Source organism: Neopsephotus bourkii, unplaced genomic scaffold, assembly GCF_033783945.1.
Source record: "Neopsephotus bourkii isolate Nb327-2 ecotype Australia unplaced genomic scaffold, CSIRO-AGI_Nbou_v1 NB_1638, whole genome shotgun sequence".
In the NCBI taxonomy this organism is placed as follows: Eukaryota; Metazoa; Chordata; class Aves; order Psittaciformes; family Psittacidae; genus Neopsephotus; species Neopsephotus bourkii.
Genome location: NW_026902113.1, coordinates 8108210 through 8130432, shown reverse-complemented (window position 1 = coordinate 8130432; position 22223 = coordinate 8108210). Strand labels below are relative to the sequence as shown.

At 38.4% G+C, this 22223-nt stretch overlaps 1 protein-coding gene across 3 annotated transcripts in view; it reads left to right on the top strand.

Moving 5' to 3' along the window:
* Positions 1–22223, top strand: part of SACS (sacsin molecular chaperone) — a 62479-nt gene that overhangs the window by 27052 nt on the left and 13204 nt on the right. Inside the window, exons 1-8 of one of the 3 annotated variants that reach the window (XM_061374406.1) lie at positions 3293–3453; positions 3733–3883; positions 6716–6803; positions 9160–9245; positions 12839–12950; positions 14199–14345; positions 15549–17031; positions 20151–20242. In XM_061374406.1, the coding sequence (XP_061230390.1) occupies positions 3452–3453; positions 3733–3883; positions 6716–6803; positions 9160–9245; positions 12839–12950; positions 14199–14345; positions 15549–17031; positions 20151–20242 (2161 nt within the window). In that variant the 5' untranslated portion in view covers positions 3293–3451. Of the gene's footprint in view, positions 1–3292; positions 3454–3732; positions 3884–6715; positions 6804–9159; positions 9246–12838; positions 12951–14198; positions 14346–15548; positions 17032–19945; positions 20021–20070; positions 20243–22223 lie in introns of those variants that run through there. The other 2 variants (XM_061374405.1, XM_061374407.1) reach the window with 2 other exon arrangements.

The window sequence follows — 22223 nt, the reverse complement described above, 5'->3', positions numbered from 1 at the left end:
TTATATAGCTTCCATAGTTCTGTTTTCCAAAGGGATAAGCAAGATTAAAGTTAAACAAAGGTTGGGAGCTCTTTTGATGTGAAAATCCGCAGACTGGAACATGTACTCCTTTTCGGTCAGACAGTGTAATTTCTATATTGTCACTTTTCTGGCATATTTTTTATTACAGATCAGGCTTTAAAAGGTCACTGTCATAAGCTGTCAAAACCAGTTTGATAATGGGTAACAGGATATGTATAAATCACTTTGTAATTAAAAAGGATATTTATACTACATTCCTTGCCATATGAACAGCCAGGATGTTACTGATAAAAATCAGCATTGTAATTAATACTGTAGAAGCCTTCTCTTCTCCAGACTAAACAACCCCAGCTCCCTCAGCCGCTCCTCACAGGACTTGTGCCCTTCACCAGCTTTGTTGCCCTACTTTACACACACTCCCAGTGGGAGTCTTGCTTATTATTATCAATAGCAACAGCTAGCCAATAAATAAAATGGGATGGGGCCCCAGGAAAGGGGCCAAAACTCTAGGGGTAAGTGGTATAACACAGTTTGTGTTTAGAAAGTTTGTCTTTGGCCCTAAACCAAAGTGTCCTTGTCTGTTTTGACAGTGGAGAGTTGTTCCTGGTTTATGAACCATGCCTGATCATGGTCCTGAAGCCTGGTGGTAGTTACAGGTTAAAACTGCCGAGAAGCATGTCAACAATTAAACAGTGCAGATGACCAAAAGACAACACTGGAATATATGTCCTAGTCTTACTACCTCTTACAAGGGTAGTAAGAGGATGAATATCTTGCTTTTATCTGAATGGACAGAAAGAAAATACAATTCAAAGGCAGATATTATCAAAAGGAAAAAAAAACACAGAGAAGAAAACACATGATAAAAACAAATGAAAGGTGTCCCACAGTAAACAGAAATGGGACATTCATTCCTGCCAGTACAAAAGAAGTCTCCCTTGTATTCAGAGGAACAGGTTTATAAAAGAACAGGTACAGCCATTTTCCAGGAGCTCATGAGTGCAGCTCCTCTGTCCAGAACCTTGCACGGTTCCAGCTCTGCATCACTGGTTCTTCCCAACTCTTCCCCTTTTACTACAGGGGGCACATACTAGATAGAATCTGTGGCACAAGGACTTTCCCCCCCCCCCCCAGTATTAATGTTAAACCATCACAGGACATAATTTGGGAGTATAGTCTTGTCGTGTGATGTGATGTGGGTTGGGGAACTTCAGTCAATCACTGACGGCAGGATTGTCTGTGCTCCTGAATATGTCCCACCATTTGAGATGCGTGGCATAGAGAGATAGCTGTTAGTTGAGACAGCTCTGTTTGTCTCCAGGGTCCCATTCAAACAATTGTGCATGCTTCATAGAACACTAAATCACTCCCATGAACCCAGCTGCAGAGGAATTCAATTTTGCCAGTGGTTTGGTAGTTCAACTGGTCTGGAGACTATTTTAGTAGCTGATATGAATGGGACTGCATCAGGTTTCAAATCCTTCCATTTTGCCCAGCCATCCACATCTGTGCCACTCATGTCACACCCTTCTGCAGGTAGTATATTCCTTTGGTATCAAGACATAAAAAGATAGACGTAAGATATCAGAAGTCAGCATTCTCATTCCTTTGGACATAATACAAATAATTCTGTGATGACAAACTGTGAAGAAGATGTGGAAGAAGATACAAAACTACAGAAAATGAGCAAACTAAAGCAGAATGTTAAAATAATTTTATTATTTCTGGTGAAAGCAGGACCAGGCCCACAAAATTTTAACCTTTTCTTATAATTCTGTAGTATTCAATAGACAAATATTGAATATGAATGAAATAAGATGCTGTGGCACTGGCAGAACTTTACATAGATACTGCATTGTATCCCGATCCACCTGACCTTTGTGGTTTTTAAGCTTTCTTCTCATCTTTTCTTAACTTGATACACTTCCTGCAAAGAGGTTGTTTCTTCTCTCCCTTCCACAAAATCTCTGCTATCTGTTGCTGCCAAGTAGCAGTTGTACTCTCTGTAACTGACAAAAGTCACAGATGTTTCAGTTTAGTCAGGGACTGCTGGAAAGAAATGGAACTGTCAGCTGGAGGTCTGTAGTCCATCTTCCTGCTTGAAGCAGAAAGATCGTCAGTACTGGATCAGGTCAGCCATGGCTAAGCCTTGAAAATACCCCAAAATGAAGAACGCCTCTAGACAACCCATGCTAGTACTGTGCTGCTCTCCTAGTGACATGTTTTTCCTATTGTCCTGTGTGAACCTCCAAAGCTGCAGTTTGTTGCCATTGCCTCTTGGCACTACTAAGACTAGATCTCCATCACCTTTGCAGCTGCCCCTCAGGTAGTTGTGGGATGCTACTATATTGCACCTTAGTCTCCTCATGAGACTAAACAAGCTCAACTCCCCCCTCTTCCCCCCTCTTCTCCTTGTAGGTCATGTGCTTTGGGCCACTGACCATGTTAGCAGTCCTCTGCTGGGATCTGAAACTGGGGAACCCCAGAACATCTTATTCTGGTCACAGCATCCTAGGTTCAGCTTCATCAACACTGAATAGACTCACTTCCCTCGATTGTCCTCATATTCAGCCTGGTACCCCCCAACTCCTTTAAGGCAGGGCTGCTATTCAGCCCATCACTGATGGGCAGCCCACGGTGCCCAATGCAGAACTGTGCACACAGTGAACCTCAGAGGTTTCTGTCGGCCCCTCCACAAGTTTCTCAAGGTCCACTTAGCTCATTGGGATGAGCTCAAAGTTCTGATTTCAGGAGTGAGAGCACCTTCTGTAAGTCTTTGACTGGCATGAGGACTTACCATAGGAAATAAAGTAGAAGATCAAGAGCAATAAATATTCCTGATCAATCAAGTGACTGACAGAAGAGCAGAGAAATGACATTTCCTTCTGTGTTTTGCATCCTTGAGAAACAGAATGTTTATCAGAGGTAACAGTGCTCCATGTGGTGGTGCCTGAACGCTGGGAATTATACCGAACACCAGTGCACTTCCCTGACGGCCTGCCGTGCTGCAGGACTGCTCTGCGTGCCGTAACGCCCTTGGACCCAGCTTTACTCACGGCTCTGGCAGCCTCGTGCCATACATGCATCACCGGTCAAGCCAAGCTCCATCCTTCCCTGAGGCGACGCGGTTCGCGCACCCAAGGCCCCGCCAGGCAGCAGGAACAGCAGCCCCGAGAAGCGAGCACGAAGCAGTCCTACGCGGAGCCGGGATCGGGGTCGCTTTACTATAGGCGCCACCGCGGCAGGGGCTGCTTTCGGGGCGGCTTTTAGGGCGGCTTCACCCGCTCCCTCCTCCCTCTTCCTCCGCGGCGCAGAGCTCCGGGCGAGCCTTTCCCTCTGTCTGCCGTGCGCAGCCACACCCCTTCCCCGTGTGGGGAGCGGCGGCGGCCGCAGCAGTGCAGCTAACGGTTCTTTGTGTGCCGCGGCCGGCATGTGAGTGGCGGCGGGGCAGGGCGACACGACACGACACGACACGACACGACACGACACGACACGGCAGGGGAGAGGAGGAGAGGCCGCCGGCGTGCGGCTCTGCGGGACCCGGCTCCGCTCGCAGGCCCAGCAGCTCCTTTCCCTCCTCAGAGTTGGGCAGGCACCCGCCCTCCCATCCCTGTACCCTGGGCCTCCGAGGAGGAGAGAGAGCAGGCGGAAGGTGGTCGCCGGGGCAGATCGTTGCGGATCTCTGCTTAGCTGGTGTCTGTCTCGTTGCAGGCTGGCCCGGGTGACCGTCCTCCATGACTGCCTGGGCTGCAGGACCTTCGAGCTGCCGCCTTCCGCCGCAGTGGGGGACGTGAAGGCGCGGATCGACGCGGAAGCCGGCTTTCCCCGCGCCGAGCAGCGGCTGTGGCACCGCGGGAGAGAGGTGAGGGGCGCGGCGGGGGTGCTGGAAGTCCCCACCCGGCTGCGTGGGCAGCACGGTGTGTGTCTCGGTGTGTCCTTAGGTGTGGGTCTCTCACAGGAAGCAAGGAGGTGTTTTGGACGAGCAGATAACCCTTGTACTTCTCTTTATGGTGTTAGCTTTTATATTTAGAGTTTTTGTGTCCTTTTCCGACACAATCCATGTTCTTTACCCTTATTTCTTAAGGAAGGCACAGAAGATTTAGTGCAGATATTCTTGCTTTGGCTTCTTTTTCATCTTTAATTGATTTTATACCTGCTGGCCCACGTCAGTGGCATAGTTGACATCCCAGTGACAGGAGCTTTTGCGAGTTAAAAATTGAGGTCTGAGTACCGAGGAGAGTCGAATGAATGAATGACCTTGTTCTGTTGAAGGCATCAGCCTGGAGTCACCGTTTCAGTACTGCTTGGCATGCTTGTTAGCTGTACTCTTGGGAAACGTAAGCCTTCAGATACTGGTGGGATGGGATGACTAGAGGCAAGAAGGGAAGAGAGGAGATTGGAAATTGGGGTTAAATGTGGCAGGGGACTTGCAAACGCACAAATAAGAGAATCTTCCAGGGAGACCTTATTTCAGTTTTTCAATATATAAAGTGGGCTTATAAGAAAGATGGAGAAACTTTATATGAAGGCCTGTAGTGACAGGACAAGGTGCAGTGATTTTAAACTGAAAGAGGATAGATTTAGACTGGACATAAGGAAGAAATATTTTATGATGGGGGTGAGACACTGGAACATGTTGATCAGAGAAGCTGTGATGCCCTACCACTGGAAATGTTTAAAGTCAGGTTGGGTGGAGTTTTGAGCAACCTGGTCTAGTGGAAGGTGTCCCTGCCCATGGCAGAGAGGTTGGATTAGATGATCTTTAAAGGTCCCTTGGAACCCAAATACCATTCTATGGTGCTAGGGAAGAATTGTTGCATTGCTGAAGATGCTTGTAAGAACCATTGAGGACTCAGGTTTGAAACAAACTACCCATGTAGTTTATTTTTTATTTTCTTGCCTGGTTTTGTGTGTCCTTCATTTCGTTCTCTCCAGGCCCTCCTGTTTTGGGAGGAAGGAGATGTGTATAATCACTTTCTAAAACTCATCTGGAAGCAAATATCTAAGCAGCACTCTGGCTGGCACAGAAAACTATCTGTTGGCAGGGAATAGGCAGTAAGCAGACTGCAACAGCTATTCTGGGTTTATTTATTTATTAATACTAAACTAGAATACACATGGGAATATTCTGTAGCAGTTTTGGAAAACTTGTGTGAACTTTTGAACTCCTGTTCATTGGGTTCAAATTACTTTTAATTTACTGAGGTAGTAGAATATTAATCAGTATTTTTTCCCCATTAAGAGTGTTATGTGCAGTTTACATGCTAAGTAAAATCCAGTCTCTCTTTCTCTCATAGTTTCTTACAATGTTGAACTATTAATTTGAATGTATTCAATCTCCCTAGTTTCTGCTGGTGTTCTGGTACAAAAATCCTATCTGAAAAAAATTGGTTATTCTGTCTCTTTAAAATTTGGTGGCAGGTTACAGCATTCTGTGCATACTTTCTTATTTTAGTGAGTCTGAGTAGGTTGTTTGTGCAGTGTGAGCTGTTTTACATCTTGAGACAAGATCAGCTCAAATATAACATTTCTTTAGGAACTTAAATGCACTGCTGTTGCAAGTACTTAAAACTGGTGTAAGTAAAAAGGAACATACTTTTTTATTATTATTATTTTTTAAGGTTATGATTATATAATATGGGCTTGGACTGACTTTTGCTCATTAAATGTAGTTAGATTGTAAGCATCTATGTGTAAGTACAAACTTTTTTCTAGTAATTTGTTTTTACCCATCCAAGTGAGAAAGTAGTTCTCAACTGTTATAAACTGTGACTAATGTGTATTATGTGGAAGTTTATTATTATGTTTAACATAGTTTACTATGAATTGGTTAAATTTCTAATTAGCACACTGCAACTTCTAATTCTGCATTCATTATTGTGGTATGCAGGAGAGCATCATGTCATACATAACTGTTTTAGCACCACATTGTATATGACTGGGATACACATAAAATACGAAACTAGAATTGCAAAACAAAAAATTCATGTGCTATGATTACTAAGTAGTTTTCCCAGTGGCTGCTGAGGAATTTCTTGTTTAGTTTGCCCCAGTTTCTCAGTCATGTTCCTGGTGAATACAGAGAGGTAGAGGGGAGATGAAGCATATAATGGGGAGATGAGGCTGTCAAATTCTTCAGGGGGTTTATGTGACATAGTTTTGTCTTTACATGTTCTGTATGACTGGCTGCTTTGAGCAGATACTGCTTAGTTTAAAACTCATATAAAACTGAATATCAAGTTATTAACTTTTTGGAGTACATAGTCTATCTACTTCCTGTAAATGTTTATTTTCTTTATACGCATGCACATTAGAACAATAACTGCTTTAGCTGTATGCTTCCAAAAGTTCCCAGAACACGAAATTTTTCAAGTGTAAAAATGGGAGGCCATGGCTTGCTCTTAGTATACTTCTGTAGGCATTTTTTCCACCTGTTTTGCTTGTGGCTATTTTTTCTGATCCTGTTACTAACAAACTGATCCTTCACCTGTGGAGTATCATTAGGCAAAGGAGGCCATCCTAGACCTCAGGGACTTAAAGTGCTGCTCTAAATGAATACTGGATATTTTATAGTTTTTGTATACTTATAGACAAATCCAAACTTCTTAGAATAAATATGTAGGAAATGGAGCTACCGTAAGTTATTTACGCTGCAGAATGTTCTGATCAAGATCCGTCTTATTTTTTATTTCAGTTATCTGATGGTATCAAGATTGTTGATCTTCAGAGATCTCAAAATCAAGTTTTTCTGAAGCTTCAGTCAAAAGGGTTGAAAGGAGGAGGTATGGCAAAGGCTTGTCTCTCTTCATAAATTGGAAGGTCAAAGCATTTTCTCATGCAGTCTGGAGTTATTTGAAATTACTCTTTGCTTTGAATGGGAAGCTGTTGTTTTCCTTGTAAGTTCTAGGTAGCCCTTCACTTGTTCTTTTCATTCTGACCCAGGAAATTAAACTTCTCTTTCCAAGTGCCTAGGTGATGAATTTTTTATTTGTAATTTCATGTGTAGAAATTAGAATATTGTTGTACTTTGGAATCAGTAAAACTTGACTTGCATTAGTGTTAATATCTGCCTTGTCTCATACAAAGTAAGATGAGTATTTGTAAGCAATTCAGCTACTTTAAAAGATATCTTTTCAGCAAGCACTGTGTAGAAGACTAATACTGGTGGAAAGCTTTTGAATTCTTGTTTTTCTTTTGATTCTGTATGTTTAGTTACATTTTTATTACAAAATATCAGGTATATTTGTTTGTGTGGTATCTTGAATTATATTATAATACCTGAATATCTTGAGAAATGTTCTAATTAAAATCTGTAATGATTATGTTACTTGGTTGCTATCATCAGTGTTCTTTTAACAGTAACTTTATTGTAAGAGAGGGAAATAAATGCTAATGGGACGGTAGGATGAAGAAGGAAACCCTTCTTTTCATGCAGATATTTTATTTGGTGTGTGTAAGCCGCGAGTATATTGGATTATGGTTTTCTAATGATAGAGGGAAGTGTTTGTGTATTAGCCAGAAGTTTATGTCACCTCTAAGGTCAAACCAGGTTGCTCAAGGGTTGATTTGGTTGAGTTTGGAAAGCCTCCAAGGATGGAGACTGCACAAGCTCTCTGGGTTCCCATTCCAATGCTTGACTACTGTTGGGGGAAAAAGTTTCTCCTTCAGATTTGTGGAACCAGTTTTGTGTTAAATATGATCAGCTCTAATACTGAAGAAAAATCAGTTCAGCCTTTAATAGGATGGAGTAAGTCATGATCTCCAGACAGAGTAATTTTTGTGACCTAAGTAGAGCAGCTTTGCTCTTAGATGTAAAGAGAGAATAATGTCTATTTTCAGTCCTGTCACTTAAAAGTTAGCTTGCCTGTTTTTGTGGTTCCCATAGTGAAATGTGTTGTTTAAACACTTCCGCCTGCCAGCTCAAGTTAGGCTTAGAGATCGGTTTCTTGATTTAAGAAAATTTCTCCTAAGAAACACCCAAACTTTCCTACTATTGATCAGTTTACCTTATTTGAGAAGTTTGCATATTGAATGTTGACTTCCATATGCTTCTGTATACTATAAAAATAATAAAGCTGTAAAATGCTCTCTGCACTTAGAGCTGAGTTGGAATTTATTAGTTTTTATTTTAATTGGTGCCGTTATCTTAAACATAGTGATATGAAAATTTCATAAAGTGTTTTAATGTTTTTACTTGCTATTTTCTCAGCAAATATAGTTATTTATCTCCTTTTTCCCCACATTGCTGGGGATTCTGTGGTGTTTTTGTTTTTAAAATGTTTTATTCTATAATATATATAATGTATGTGTGTGTGTGTTTGAATCTGTACTTTATAGACACACATGTATGTAGAAGGGGGGGAGAGAGAGAATAATTGATTTATTCATAACTTTTAAAGGGAAGTTTTAAAAGGAAGTGATAGATGGGCCATCAGTAGAGTCTGTTTTCCTTGTGGAGTTTGTATCATGAATATTTATTTGAAGCATATGTTTTAGAGGTTTGGAGTTAGGGAGCTGCTCTTTAGTCTCAGACTGAAGATACTGAGCATTTCTTTTTGTGGTAGACTTGTCCTTTTAGAGCAGAACTTCATAGTGCTTGGTAGTACCTTTCTGTGACTTTTCCCTCCAGTGTGAAGCCCAGGTAACACCAAAGCTTGCACCAGGCCCACAGTATGCCAGATCATGAAGTCTGCACTGGAGCTGAGATGTACTGTGCCTCTGTGAAGCTGTCAGTAGAGATCATCACTGGCTATAAAAAAGTTAGAGCTACTGTGGCCCTAGAATACTGTCCTGGTGCTTAAAGAGTACTAGCCCTTTAGCAGTTGCTACATTTAAAACATCCAGTAATGAGAGTTTGGGTATAACTGATGCAAAGATTTAGTTCCCAAATTGGTTTAATTTAGATATGAAACAATATATTGACCTTAACATCAAGACTGCTATTTTAACTTTTAAAATAAAAATATATATAATGTTTTTCTACAGTTGATTTTGGAAATACAAGATTTAACAGTATCAGGTGTTGAATTAATTTAAAACTATTTTCTAAATTGTCAGTAAATTTTTAGTGAGTATTTTTTAATCTGAAATTCAGTGCATAGTAGCATAATACATGGATTGGTTTTTGTTTGGTTTTAGGTCGTTTTGGACAAACAACACCACCACTTGTTGATTTTCTTAAGGATATCTTAAGAAGATACCCAGAAGGAGGACAGATTCTTAAGGTATACAAAAAATGGTATTTTTAGCAGTCATTTTAATATGTGTGACATAATGCCTTTAATGTAACACTTCCCAGCAAATCTTGCAGTTGCTATACCTCATTAGATACTCATTCTAGTGTGGGAAAGACATGTTTCTATTCCTGTGGACAAGGCAGAGTGAGTTGTGAGTTTAACATTTCTGAGTTTGCTTGTCACAGGTGCCACTGTAAGTTATAAAAAACAAAACCAAAACACAGGTGTTACAGTTTAATCAGAGACTTCATGATATACTTCATGTAAGCTATCTAAAATGTTTATTTTGCTTATTATTTATTGTTTGCTGTAAGCTATATAGTATGCATAATAGTATATAAAAATTTGGAAAGTGTTATTTTAGTATTAAAATTGGGATAAGCTGGAGACTTTAATACTGGATTTTGTTGTGGGGTTTCTTGGTAGCTAAATTCATTTTCTTCAGTGTCACAAAGTTTCATTTTTAGATTAAGGCTTTTATGATGGGGATCTTTGAACGGCTTTTGGGAGACTTGCTCCAGAGTGACAAGAATAATGAACACATCAGTTTTATGTGGGCTGAAAAACATTTTTAGCCCAGACATTGGTTCTCATGAGAAAAGAATGTCACAGGATTTTCTGAACTGTGGTTAGTGTTCTTTATGGTTTTTTATCATTGGTTCAGGAGACTTCAGAGTATGCAACAGTAGCGCATGTTATGTTGTGGTGCTCCACATTTAACATTGAATGTTATGTGTACAAGCCTAACAATGGAAATGACAACATTTATTTAAGCACTAAAAAATTTTCAGTAGAGTGGAGTTCACCTCACCTTACTTCAGACATGTCTGGAGCATGTTCTCTTGTGAGGAAGGGCTGAGAGAATAGGGGTTGTTCACTGTGGAGAAGACTCTGGTAAGACCTTATTAGGGCTTTTAAATATAACAAAGAGGGCTTACAAAGAAGGTGGGGAGAGACTTTATACGAAGGCATATAGTGACAGGACAAGGGGCAAGGGTTTGAAACTGAGGAGGGTAGGTTTAGGTTGGATAAGACATGTTTTGGGATGAGTGTGGTGAGACACTGGAACAGGTTGGCTGGAGAAGTTGTGGATGCCCTATCATGGGAAGCATTCAGAGTCAGGTTGGATGGAGCTTTGAGCAACCTTCTCTAGTGAAGGATGTCCCTGCCAATGGCATGAAGGCTGGAACTAGATGATATTTAAGGTCTCTTCAAACCAAAACTGTTCTATGATCTTATCTGAAAAAATATAGATCATTCTAAATTCATCAAGTCCCATGAGGGGAAAGACAGGTACCTTTAGGAGATGCCTTGTCTGTCTTATTGTAGCTTCTTATGCTGCTATCTGGAAGTGCCAGTATAATATTTTATTTTATTTTTTTAATTGCACCTGCAGTGATTAGCTCATAGTTGGATGTTAAATTTCTCATCCAGAATGCTTCATCACATGGATGTTAGGAGATTTGTTTCCTTTGTATGTGTGAATACTAGGTTCTAATGGGATTTGGTGCAGGTGCATATATATATTTATCCATATATATAAAACACACAAATGTAAATGGTGACAGTTGCTGACAGTTCCTGCTGTCTCTTGGAAGGTTTTCTTTGCAACTGTGGAACAAGTTATTGTTAATGTGAATGCTTGAGATAAGCATATCTTCAGTGGTTTTGGCAAACTGCATGCTGGATATATTATGAGCAGTGTTTGTTCATTGGATGGGATACTTAACCTTTTTACTGTTTCCCAGTACTAGCTGAGTCTGTAAGATGCATTTGCATCATGAAGGGTTCAGACCTTCTTAACAAATTAAACCCAAATTTTCATTCCAACAAGAAGAAATAAGTTAATGTCCTTAGGAACTAGGTGGGTAAATCTAGAAGTAGAAATGTTCCTTTTTTTCATGGTTTACAATTTAGAGTTAACAGACTGTTAGGGCAGAATTACTACCAGGAATTTTGCTGATCTCTTAAAATTCATTTCACTGTTTGGATTCTTCAAATACAATGCTTTTGCAGCTGACTCTAGGAGAAGCTCTGTGTGCCACAGGATGAATGCAAGTCTCTGACTACATGGTAGTTTTCATACTTATTTAATATTTCTAGAGGCTTTCACTGCCTTTCAGTATAACCTTGAATGATTACTGTGGTTATTCTTTTGGAAGAATTGTATGTTTTTGTAGTTAAGTACCTTATGGAGAGAAATTCTTTAAAAATTTATTTATGTTGCGCTGTGGGTATATTTCTTGCTACCTCATGCTTCAAAATTATAGTGACATTATAAACAATATATTTTGGTTATTGTGAGAAAGGCCTTATAGAGTGAATATACTGTCACAAAGTGAAAAATTGAGGGTTTACAGTTTTGAAACCAGATCTTAGATAACAGTGAGCTTATTTTACTGTCAACAGTACGTTAGAATGCAGCATAATCTGTAATACCTGCTGCTAGTTGATGTGTTAGTTCTAAGTAAAGGTTAATCTTGCTAGCAAGTCTTCTATTGCTATGAGTAATTGACTGAAAGTTATGTTGTATGAATACATTGGACGTTGTGTGTTTTACCTGCATAGCTTTTCAACTCAGCTGGGATACTTCCTTATGCCAAACTTACACACACCCACACAAACATGTGCACAGATGTGTATGTGTGTTTATTTGTATATATGAATGTGTATCTTTGGAGCCTTGCTACACTTTGATGATTCAGTGTAAATAGATCATTGTGTGAAGCTCTAATCCTGTAGTTATTTATAATCACTCTTACGAGTCTGCAGTGTATAATGCTATGGAGGTAAATGGGACTGGGTGGGCATGTTTTGTTAATGGTAGTGGTTACAGAACTAGTTTATTGACGTTTTAGTTAGAGTTTTTCATAGCTCTTACCACTGGTAATAATGTTTAACAAATAATCAGTATAAGCCTCTGTCTAGAGCTATGGGCTTCATTCAGCAGGTGAGCTCTTTTGGTTCATTACTTGCAGTTTCTGATCAGAACTGTTTTGCAGCCCTCTGCTGCAGAGGTGTTAGAAGTGAGCACTGTGGTTCTTGAATGGTTGGTTCATACTGTGAAGTGTTAAATGGAATTCAGTTGATGTAAAGAGTGATGCTTATTGCCCTTCTATGATTTGCTGCCTGGCTGTGGGCTTCAACTGTTGTGTGGGCTTAGCAGCGAACTTCGATTTTTACTTTTTTTAATTTTTTTTTCTTCATTGTTTTGAGACTTGTACAATTCTGATTTGGAGTAATATAGTAGTAACAGTTTAGTAGGCTGTTTCCTAACTATAACTGCTTGTGCGTGGAATTTGACCTCCAAATTTGAACCGTGCTTATAGTATTTGGCTGAATATTACTTTTATTATAAATATTTATTTTTCTTTTATAATGAATATTGCTTTTATAATGTCTGTTTTCATTCAGGTAAACTGGATAAAATTATTTTGGTTGAAAAGTATGAACACAATTACACTCAAGACAATTGCTTGCTATTTTCTAATACTTAAGTTGGAAAGCCATTGCTAGAATATGTACAACATTACTGCATCATACTTTTGTTTTTGTTTTATTCTGTTTTTTTTATGCCTCAGGAACTGATACAGAATGCAGAAGATGCTGGTGCCACAGAGGTTAGGTTTTTATATGATGAAACCCAGTATGGAACAGAAACTCTATGGTCAAAGGATATGGTACAGTATCAGGGTAAATACAATTTTTACTAATTTTGGCCATTATCCTACAATATGCATTTGATTCTGTGTTTTTCTGCTTGCCTTATAGCGATGACCACCTTACGAGGTGCATATTTTGTTTATGTTATAATGTTAATAATTATTTTCCAAAGCCAGTGTTTGCTACTGAAGGCCTTATGGTGTCATCTTGCAGGTTATCAGTAGCAGCTTTCAACTGCTTCTAGTTAATGCTGTTTGAGAAAGCCTTCATGTTCAGCTTTATTTCAGGTAACTTTTCCCAGGAAGACTGTGTATCCTGGGGCTTATTTTCCTAGGTTCACTTGCTATCTCAATATACACGAAAGGATTTTTAGTAGATTCAGTAAACAAGATTTAATAAGACCTAGGATAAAAGAATGCTTTGGGTATTAGACAGTAATTTTGGTTTTTCTACATACCTCTACCTTTTCAGAGCGATCTCCAGTTCTTAATGTAAACATGACCCTACATTTCAGCTTTCTCTGGGCAGTTCTGTTTTCTTCTCCATCTCTTACTCTCTCACCCTTGCACCAACCTTTGCTCCATGCTGCCTGTACTGCAAAGGTAGTTTGTTATAACTTTAAGGTTTTTATATCATCTAATATGGCTTTGTGTGATTGAGATCAGTTACGTATTTATCAGACAAATTAGTTTGTGTAATCATCCCAAAAGACATTCAGTTATTATCTGAAGTAGTGATCCAGTACTTCTTGTTTCTAGCTTGTTAATCAACCTCATTGTGGTTTCCAATTTGAATTTGTCTGTCTTTCTAGACACAGGTTAATGTTATATCTTGTCATGTATCCCTTCCAGTAGAGGTATTAGTAGCCTGTGATTAGTACATCTTTCAAACTGTCTTTTTGATAGACTGAACAGATTGAGTTTAAGCCTTGTGCCACAGGACACTTCTTCCAGAAGTTTTGTTGTTTTCTGCTTTCTGTTCATTTTTTCAGAATCATTCTTTTAAAATGTGGACACCAGAACTAGATACCACATCAGAATATATCTCTTAAGTACTTTATACAGAGGTAAATCTGTCTCCTTGCTTCTGCTTTTGCTGCTCCCTTTCATCACCAAGCATAATTTGGTGTCAGTTTGAGTCATAGTTTCCTGATTAAGTTTGCACATTCAGACTTTAAAGAAATACTTTAGCAGTTCTGTAAACTAATTTCCTAGACTTTTTTTCTCAGTTAAGTAGTTTTCTTCTGTCATGTTTTTAACACTTGCCTATTTATTATAGGGCCAGCATTTTATGCATACAATGATGCAGTTTTCACCCCTGAGGACTGGCATGGTATACAGGAAATAGCAAGAAGCAGAAAGAAAGATGATCCCCTTAAAGTTGGAAGATTTGGAATTGGCTTTAATTCAGTTTATCATATAACAGGTACTCTCAGTAGATGTTTTAAAATGATATTGTTGAAGTTTTATTAAATTGTTTAATTATTTTAGATATCTTAGATACTCATTTAATGGCTTATCTGTAGTGCATTTTAAAATTGGATCTCTGGCTAGTTTTCTTTAAGAAGCATTCATATTTTTCTAAAAGCACGTAGGTTATGCTTTGGCATTTGATTTTTTTTGGAGGAGATATGTTTCTTGCAGTAACATCATTGTGTAGTTAGCCCCTTGTATTGAAATGAACATTCCTTTATGCTCTTACTTCAGTTATGCACTGCTGTTCGTATTATAGAGGCGCATAATATAAGGTAGATACTTAAATAGAAGTGTGGAAGTTTAGACAAGACTGATGCTTCTGTGCAGGTTCTCTGCATAATAAGCAGTGATTTTATTTCATGCTAGAAAGGGTACTCCATAATAGAAGTATATGCATATTTATACTTTCTGGCAAAATGTTTTACTGCTGTATAGCATAAGCATATAGCATAAACAGTGCTTACAGTCTACATAGTTAGTACAGGGTAAGAGTAAAATTTTTGCTGAAATAACATATTTAACTTGTGAAGTGAGTTTGTAAGGCACATGATGTTTTTTTCACATTATAGGAGTGCATGAATAAAAGCTTAGTTAATATGGTTTGATAGTTCTGGGAATTTATGCCTTTAATCATACAATACCACTGTTTACAAGCCTTGAAGATCTGCAATAAATACACCTTTACTAAATTACTTTCCAGTATTTTCAGGAAAGAAAAAGGTTAAAATAATACATTTACAAGAAAATTATACTTTCTGTTGCTTACTGTTTGCTAGAATGCAAATAGTTGAATAACTATGTACGTAATTGCAGACTAGGAGTGTGCTTGTTTCTTCACTTTCAATAAGCACTGAATTAAATGTTACCAGAATTATAGAATCATGTAGGTTGGAAAACACTTTTGCCATCGAGTCCAGTCATAAACCTAACCCTGCCAAGTCCACACTAAACCATGTGCCTAAGTGCCACATCTAAGGGTCTTTCAAATACCTTCAGGGAAGGTGACTCAGCCACATCCCTGGGCGTTATACTTGGCTGATCACAGTTTTATAATATTTGTCTTTATTGCTCTTTAAAAATTTGTTCCTTAAGACTGTGTTTGAAAAAATAAGTTAGTTTAGGATTATTAATAGTTGTGTTTTTATGTATACAGATGTCCCCAGTATTTTCAGTGGTGACCAGATTGGAATGCTTGATCCCCATCAAACCCTTTTTGGACCTCATGAATCAGGCCAGTGTTGGAATCTAAAAGAAGATAGCAAGGAAATCAGTGAACTTACAGACCAGTTTGCACCATTCATTGGTGTATTTGGCAGCACTAAGGAAACTTTTAAGAATGGAAACTTTCCTGGTACCTTTTTTCGTTTCCCACTTCGTCTGCAGCCTTCCCAACTGAGCAGCAATGTTTATGACAAACAGAAGGTTTTGGAGCTGTTTGAATCTTTCAGAGCAGATGCAGACACAGTATTGCTGTTCTTGAAGAGTGTTCAGGATGTTTCATTGCACATTAGGGAAGCTGATGGAACTGAGAGGCTGATTTTTAGAGTAACTGCTTGTGAAAACAAGGTCTTGAAACATGAAAGACCCAATTCTATCAAAATCTTACAAACTGCAATAAATCAGTATTGTAAGGGAATCCCAAGCAATAGCATAACATGTGTGACGTACCATGTAAATATAGTTGTAGAAGATGAGAGTATTAAGGATGCGCAGAAAACCTCTTGGTTAGTATGTAATTGTGTAGGTGGTCGAGGAATGTGTACTGAACTGGATTGTTTAGCTGATGACTTGAAATTTGTTCCTACTATTGGAATAGCCATGTCTTTGTCAACTAACGGGGAGGAAAAAGGAGCTGTAGCAGACTTTTCAGGAAGAGCATTTTGTTTTCTGCCTTTACCTCCAGGTGAAGAAAGCAAAACTGGACTCCCAGTTCATGTTAGTGGTTTCTTTGGTCTCACAGACAATAGGAGGAGTATCAAATGGCGAGAGCTGGATCAATGGAGAGATCCAGCAGCTCTGTGGAATGATCTTCTTGTGTTAAATATAGTGCCAAAGGCATATACCACCCTTATTTTGGAAGCTATCAAACGAATGGAGACTGAGGAGAATTTGGATTTTCCACTGTCAGCTCAAAGAATTTATAGGTTATGGCCTGATGAGAACAAAATCAGGGTACCCTGGAAACCAGTTCTAGAACCTCTCTTTAAAGAGCTGCTCCAGCACACAGTTATTTACTCAGTGAGTAATCAGTGGATAAAAGTGGAACAGGTGCACTTTTCTGAAATGGATGAGAGTTGGGGTTGCACACAATCTGTTCTCAACTACCTCCAGAATTCAGGGAAGCAGATTGCCAAGGTACCAGCAAATATTGCTAGTGCAGTGCATCGTATTATTTCTGCTGCTAAAGCTGTGAAAAAAGTGACTCCTGCTGTAGTACGGCAAATACTAAGGAAATCTGGACACAGTGGATCTGCTGAAGAAAAGCTTCATCTTTTAGAATTTGTGCTTTCTGATGGAGTCTACAGTGAATTGATTGGTTTGGAGCTTTTGCCGTTACAGAATGGAAACTTTATTCCTTTTTCCTCGTCTGTGTCAGAACAGGATGTAGTTTACATAACCTCAGAAGACTATCCCAGGTATAGTTAATATTCTAAATGCCATTTTTTTAATGTTAAACAGAGCTTCAGACTGTTACTTGTCAGCAAACAAGATGATAAGCAGCATCCTGTAATATAATGAAATAATGCATAGATAGAACTGTTTTCTGTAGATATGTCTCATTTGAAAACTTTGACAGCTATTTGCCATTATAACTTTAGGAAGAGTTGTGTCTTCTAGAGTTAAGGGGAATACCTCAGTGTACATTTCAAGTTAGCTTTCTTCTGAGAATTATAAATAGGAGTAGATTAGAAACATGTATACTATAAAGTACATAAAGTTGAGTAATAAGAGCTTTTATTAAACTTTTATTAAAATTTATTTATTTGCACAACACTTTTACTTTCAGTGAAGGGTTTAGTACTAGACATTGGTTTTGGGAAGTAAGCAGATAACCGTCATGGTAAGAAATGGGCCTGTCTTTTGCATCTGCTCTCCCTTTGTTCTCTCCAGTTCCTCTCCAATTAATTTCCCCCCCCTTGCTTATTTCCCAGCTGCATCAGTATTTCAATTTGGTTCACATTTCATCAGCCACAAAAGCTTGCACTGCCACTGGGGAGGGGATAGCAAAGAGCAGACTAGCTGGAATAAGTGACCTTAGGGTCACTAGGGAGGAAACATGGCTGATGCTTTTTATGTCTGTACTGGAATATATATTTAAGAGATTTGCTAAATCTGAACCCTTCTCCAAGTAACATCTTAAGAGGTACTGCTTGAAGTCACTCAGACACACCAGATGTACCTGTAGCTGTTTCTCCTTGTAAAGTGTTAGCCATATGTATGTTTGCATAGACCCCTCCTCCTCTCTCCAAGTTCCACTAATTTTCAGATCCTCAGCTTGAAAAAATGTGACACTTGTCATGTGCCTGGCTACTTTTACTGCCCTATGAACTGTTCATAAAGGAAATAGAGGCAGGTTGGAGTGTGCCCGTATAGATTATACCAAGTTTAAAAGGGCTCTGAGTGAGGTCCTTATGTATAGACAGCACATCTTGAAGAAGGTTTTAATATATGTATAGACAACACATTTTCAAGAAAAGCAGTGGGACGCAGGTAATGGTCTTCCCATGTTGTTTCAGAGGAGTTTGCATTTTTCAAAGTCTGCTGCTGTTCTTTTTCCATTACATTCTAAGCCCATAATCTTTCTTGTTCTATACAATTCAGGTTATTGATTAACCCTACTCAAAGCCTATGATTCTAGTGTCTCCTTAAAAAGAATAAAAATCTCTAGCATCTGTTGTGTGATTATTTATCTTTTGCTATTCATTTACTGTGCTTTTCCTTCCAGAAGTTAAGCCAGTATACATACAGAAAACATTCCCTGCTTCAGACTAGTCATAAGATAGTTTTCTTGAAACTTAAAGATACTATTGTGTCTTAGTTCATATTCTGTCAGTAATGGACTTAGTTTAGTTTAGCCTTGTAAAACTGATACAAAAGCATGTTATACCAGGTATAAATATACTTTCTAGCTATGATTTGAAATTCTAATGCTTTATTTGCTTATATTCTTGCCAACCTCATGAAGTTTAACCATGCCAAATGCAAGGTCCTACACCTGGGTCGGAGCAATCCCAGACACAGCTACAGGCTGGGCAGAGAAGAGATTCAGAGCAGCCCTGGGGAGAAGGACTTGGGGGTGCTGGTCAATGAGAAAATGAACATGAGCCAGCAGTGTGCGCTTGCAGCCCAGCAAGCCACCCGTATCCTGGGCTGCATCAAAAGGAGCGTGACCAGCAGGTCGAAGGAGGTGATCCTGTCCCTTTATTCTGCTCTCGTGAGACCTCACTTGGGGTATTGTGTGCAGTTCTGGTGTCCTCAACATAAAAAGGACATGGATCTGTTGGAACAAGTCCAGAGGAGGGCAATGAGGATGATCAGGGGACTGGAGCACCTCCCATATGAAGATCGGCTGAGAAGGTTGGGGCTGTTCAGCCTGGAGAAGAGAAGGCTGCATGGAGCCCTCATAGCAGCCTTCCAGTATCTGAAGGGGGCATATAGGGATGCTGGGGAGGGACTCTTCATTAGGGACTGTAGTGATAGGACAAGGGGTAATGGGTTAAAACTTAAACAGAGGAAGTTTAGATTGGATATAAGGAGGAAATTCTTTCCTGTTAGGGTGGTGAGGCACTGGAATAGGTTGCCCAAGGAGGTTGTGAATGCTCCATCCCTGGCAGTGTTCAAGGCCAGGTTGGACGAGGCCTTGGGTGGTATGGTTTAGAGTGAGGTGTCCCTGCCCATGGCAGGGGGGTTGGAGCTTGATGATCTTGAGGTCCTTTCCAACCCTAACTATTCTATGATTCTATGATTCTATTTTCAATCCTAATGTTATAAATACGATAAATGACTTATGTTAGATATTTTAACACACTTTCAACTTAAGAGTTTGGCTCTTTGCATATTCAAATTTGGAGCCTGGTAAGAAGTTGAAATAAGTTCCTACTAATTTATTTCTGTTAACACCCGTGGAATAGCAAGATTCTGTGTTAGTTTATGTATATTTAACATATTGCTATCAGAATTAAGCTGCATAGTTATTTTTGATTTCAGGAAGACCAAAGCCCTAAAAACCTGTTCAGTTTTAAGTGCTAATGTAAAGGAAGGGCAGGACGAGACATGACTTTTGGCTACAATAACCTTAACCTTTATCTGCAAATCTTTTTAAATCCACAGATCTGTGTGAAGTCCTAGAATTATATGTTGTATTTTTTGTATGTTTGAAATAGAATCTTTAAAAGACACAGAATAGTAGGTGCTATTTTACTTTTTTTTATTATTATTTGTTAGAATACAAATAGATGAAAATAATTTTCTAACCCCTTTTTTTCTATCCAAAGAAAATTAGTTTAGACCTGCTTTGGAAATAAGAGTAGTTGGAAAAATCAGTTTCTTACTACTCCCTGCTTCTAGATGTCTGGTCTTTTTTGTTTGTAAAAAAATGCCCACTCAAAACCCTATTCTACATATGTAAGCAATTGTTTACTGTGATGGTTACCATGCTGGTAGTGTTTGTGAAGGAAAATGATGCCTTGCTAAGGTGTTGTGGGGTTTATTTTATTTATCTGTTTTGTTGGTTTTTTTTTAAATGGTGTGCTAGGTCACTCTTTCCTGGCCTGGAAGGAAGGTTACTCTCTGATGACCTGAATCCTGAGATTCTAGCTGCTTTGAAAGAAGCTGCCAAAAGCCGAGGTAATAAATGTCTTTTGTAATCTTATATAAGAAACAGATTTCTAATGGTGGAACAGACTAGTTCTAAACTCAAGTTTAAAGGAATGTCTCTTTTGAAATTGAATTCACATAAACAAATTGATCATCAAAAAGAACTATTTAAGATAGGATAGACTATTTGTATTGGAAATGACATGAAAATTATGGCAAAGGTAAGGGGAGAAGGAAGAAAATTTACAATAAAAGAATAGATATTCACTTATTAAAGCATATATTCAAGGTTCAGTAATTTTGTTCAAATAGTGTTCCTCCACTGAAGACACTCTGAGTTCTATTCTGCATTTTTAGAATTTGCATATGCAATAACTGTGTTAAGGTTTTGGTATTGCAGACATCTCATATCACAATCAGAAGTGATCACATCAGTGTGTTTTTTAAAAACCAAGTAAAACCCACTTAAGCAGCTAGCCTCCAGCATACCTGTAGATCATATTTCATCAAGTATTTCCTGTGTCTTAATTCATAGCTTATGGTTTTATCAGTGCGGACCTACTGAAATACTTCAAATCGTGATTAAAAGACTTGGTGAAGAAGTTTGCTGCATCTGTAAATGAGATGCTTCTATGTTTAACTGATTTCACAATTAATTTCTTTTTGTCTCTCTTCTACTCAGTTTGTCTGTACTTACCTTTCCACCCTTCCTCATTATGCATTTGGTTGTTAAATTTGAAGTCTTATTCTCAGAACTCTTTTCACCTAAACACAATTTGCAAACAAGTCACTCTTCATCTTATTTTTAAGTAGTATGAGTATAGTGTGTAGAAAATGTGTTTTTCAGAAAAAGATTCTTGCTTCTCTATATTTTTAAATTGTTCAGTTAATCAGAATTCTTTTTGAGACAGAAGACATTAGAACCAGACATAAAATACTATAAATCATTGTCTTGATTTACTGTTTTCACTATCGTATTTCGTAGTCTTCAGTCATTCAGTCACAGTCCCTGTTTCTTCAGTCTGTCCCAATGCAAAGCAGTCCCAAATCATGCTTAAATTAAAAACCAGCAAACTAAGAAAAACAAAATGCAGGTTGATGGACTATATCCTTCACTATATCCTTCAACACAAAAAGCAGAAGTGAATAAAATGAAAAAAAACTATATATTCATAAAACAATACTTTCCTGAGTTCTTCTCAGACATTCCTTCACTTCCAGGCTTGATACCCAATTTGCAAAAAAGTCTGTCTAGTCATTTTATTTCCTGGAAAAAGTATTGCTCACATTTAAGTTCTTTCTTGTCTCTTTTCTTTCTCTGATACTTTTTTTTGAAGGACATTTTTCTAGGGACTTGTTCTTGATTGGTAGTATGCCTCTTATTCATTGGAAGACCATATTTTTATAAATTAATACAAGTATAAGTCTTCTAAATCTTCTAAAAATGTTTACAGCTTTTAAGATGACCTTTTGCAAGACTGTAATGGCCTACTTTTTGTTCTAGCTCTTAAATTATTCTTCATTCTAAGATTTTATATAACTGTACAACTGCAGTACCATAAAAGCTGTATGTTATAAATGATAAGTATTAAAGGGGGTTTTGGCAGGTTTTGAAATCTTACTTGTCAAGAATTTTATTTACATAGCTGTAGAAATTGTATCAGAGATATTCCTGATACAGGTGCAGAAATAGCAAGTTTCTTGTATTATTTCTTTCAGAGGATGGGATGCAGGTTTTTTTATTGTGTTGTACAGAGAAAACCAGATCTTACTTTTTCCCTCCTGAAATGTGTACTGTGTTTTTTTCTAGTCAGTAACTGTTTCTATATTTAGTGTGTTTATGTGTAACTCATGGGATGTTTTCTAAGAATTGATTTGATTATATTCTAGCCCAACAGCTTCTCTGGGGATTTTCAGGTATGGCTATTAACTGAAGATGTGCTTGTTTGGATTGAAGCTTGATATTTGTGTGAATTTGGTGATTATCTGTTCTTGTTATGCCAGCTTTCTT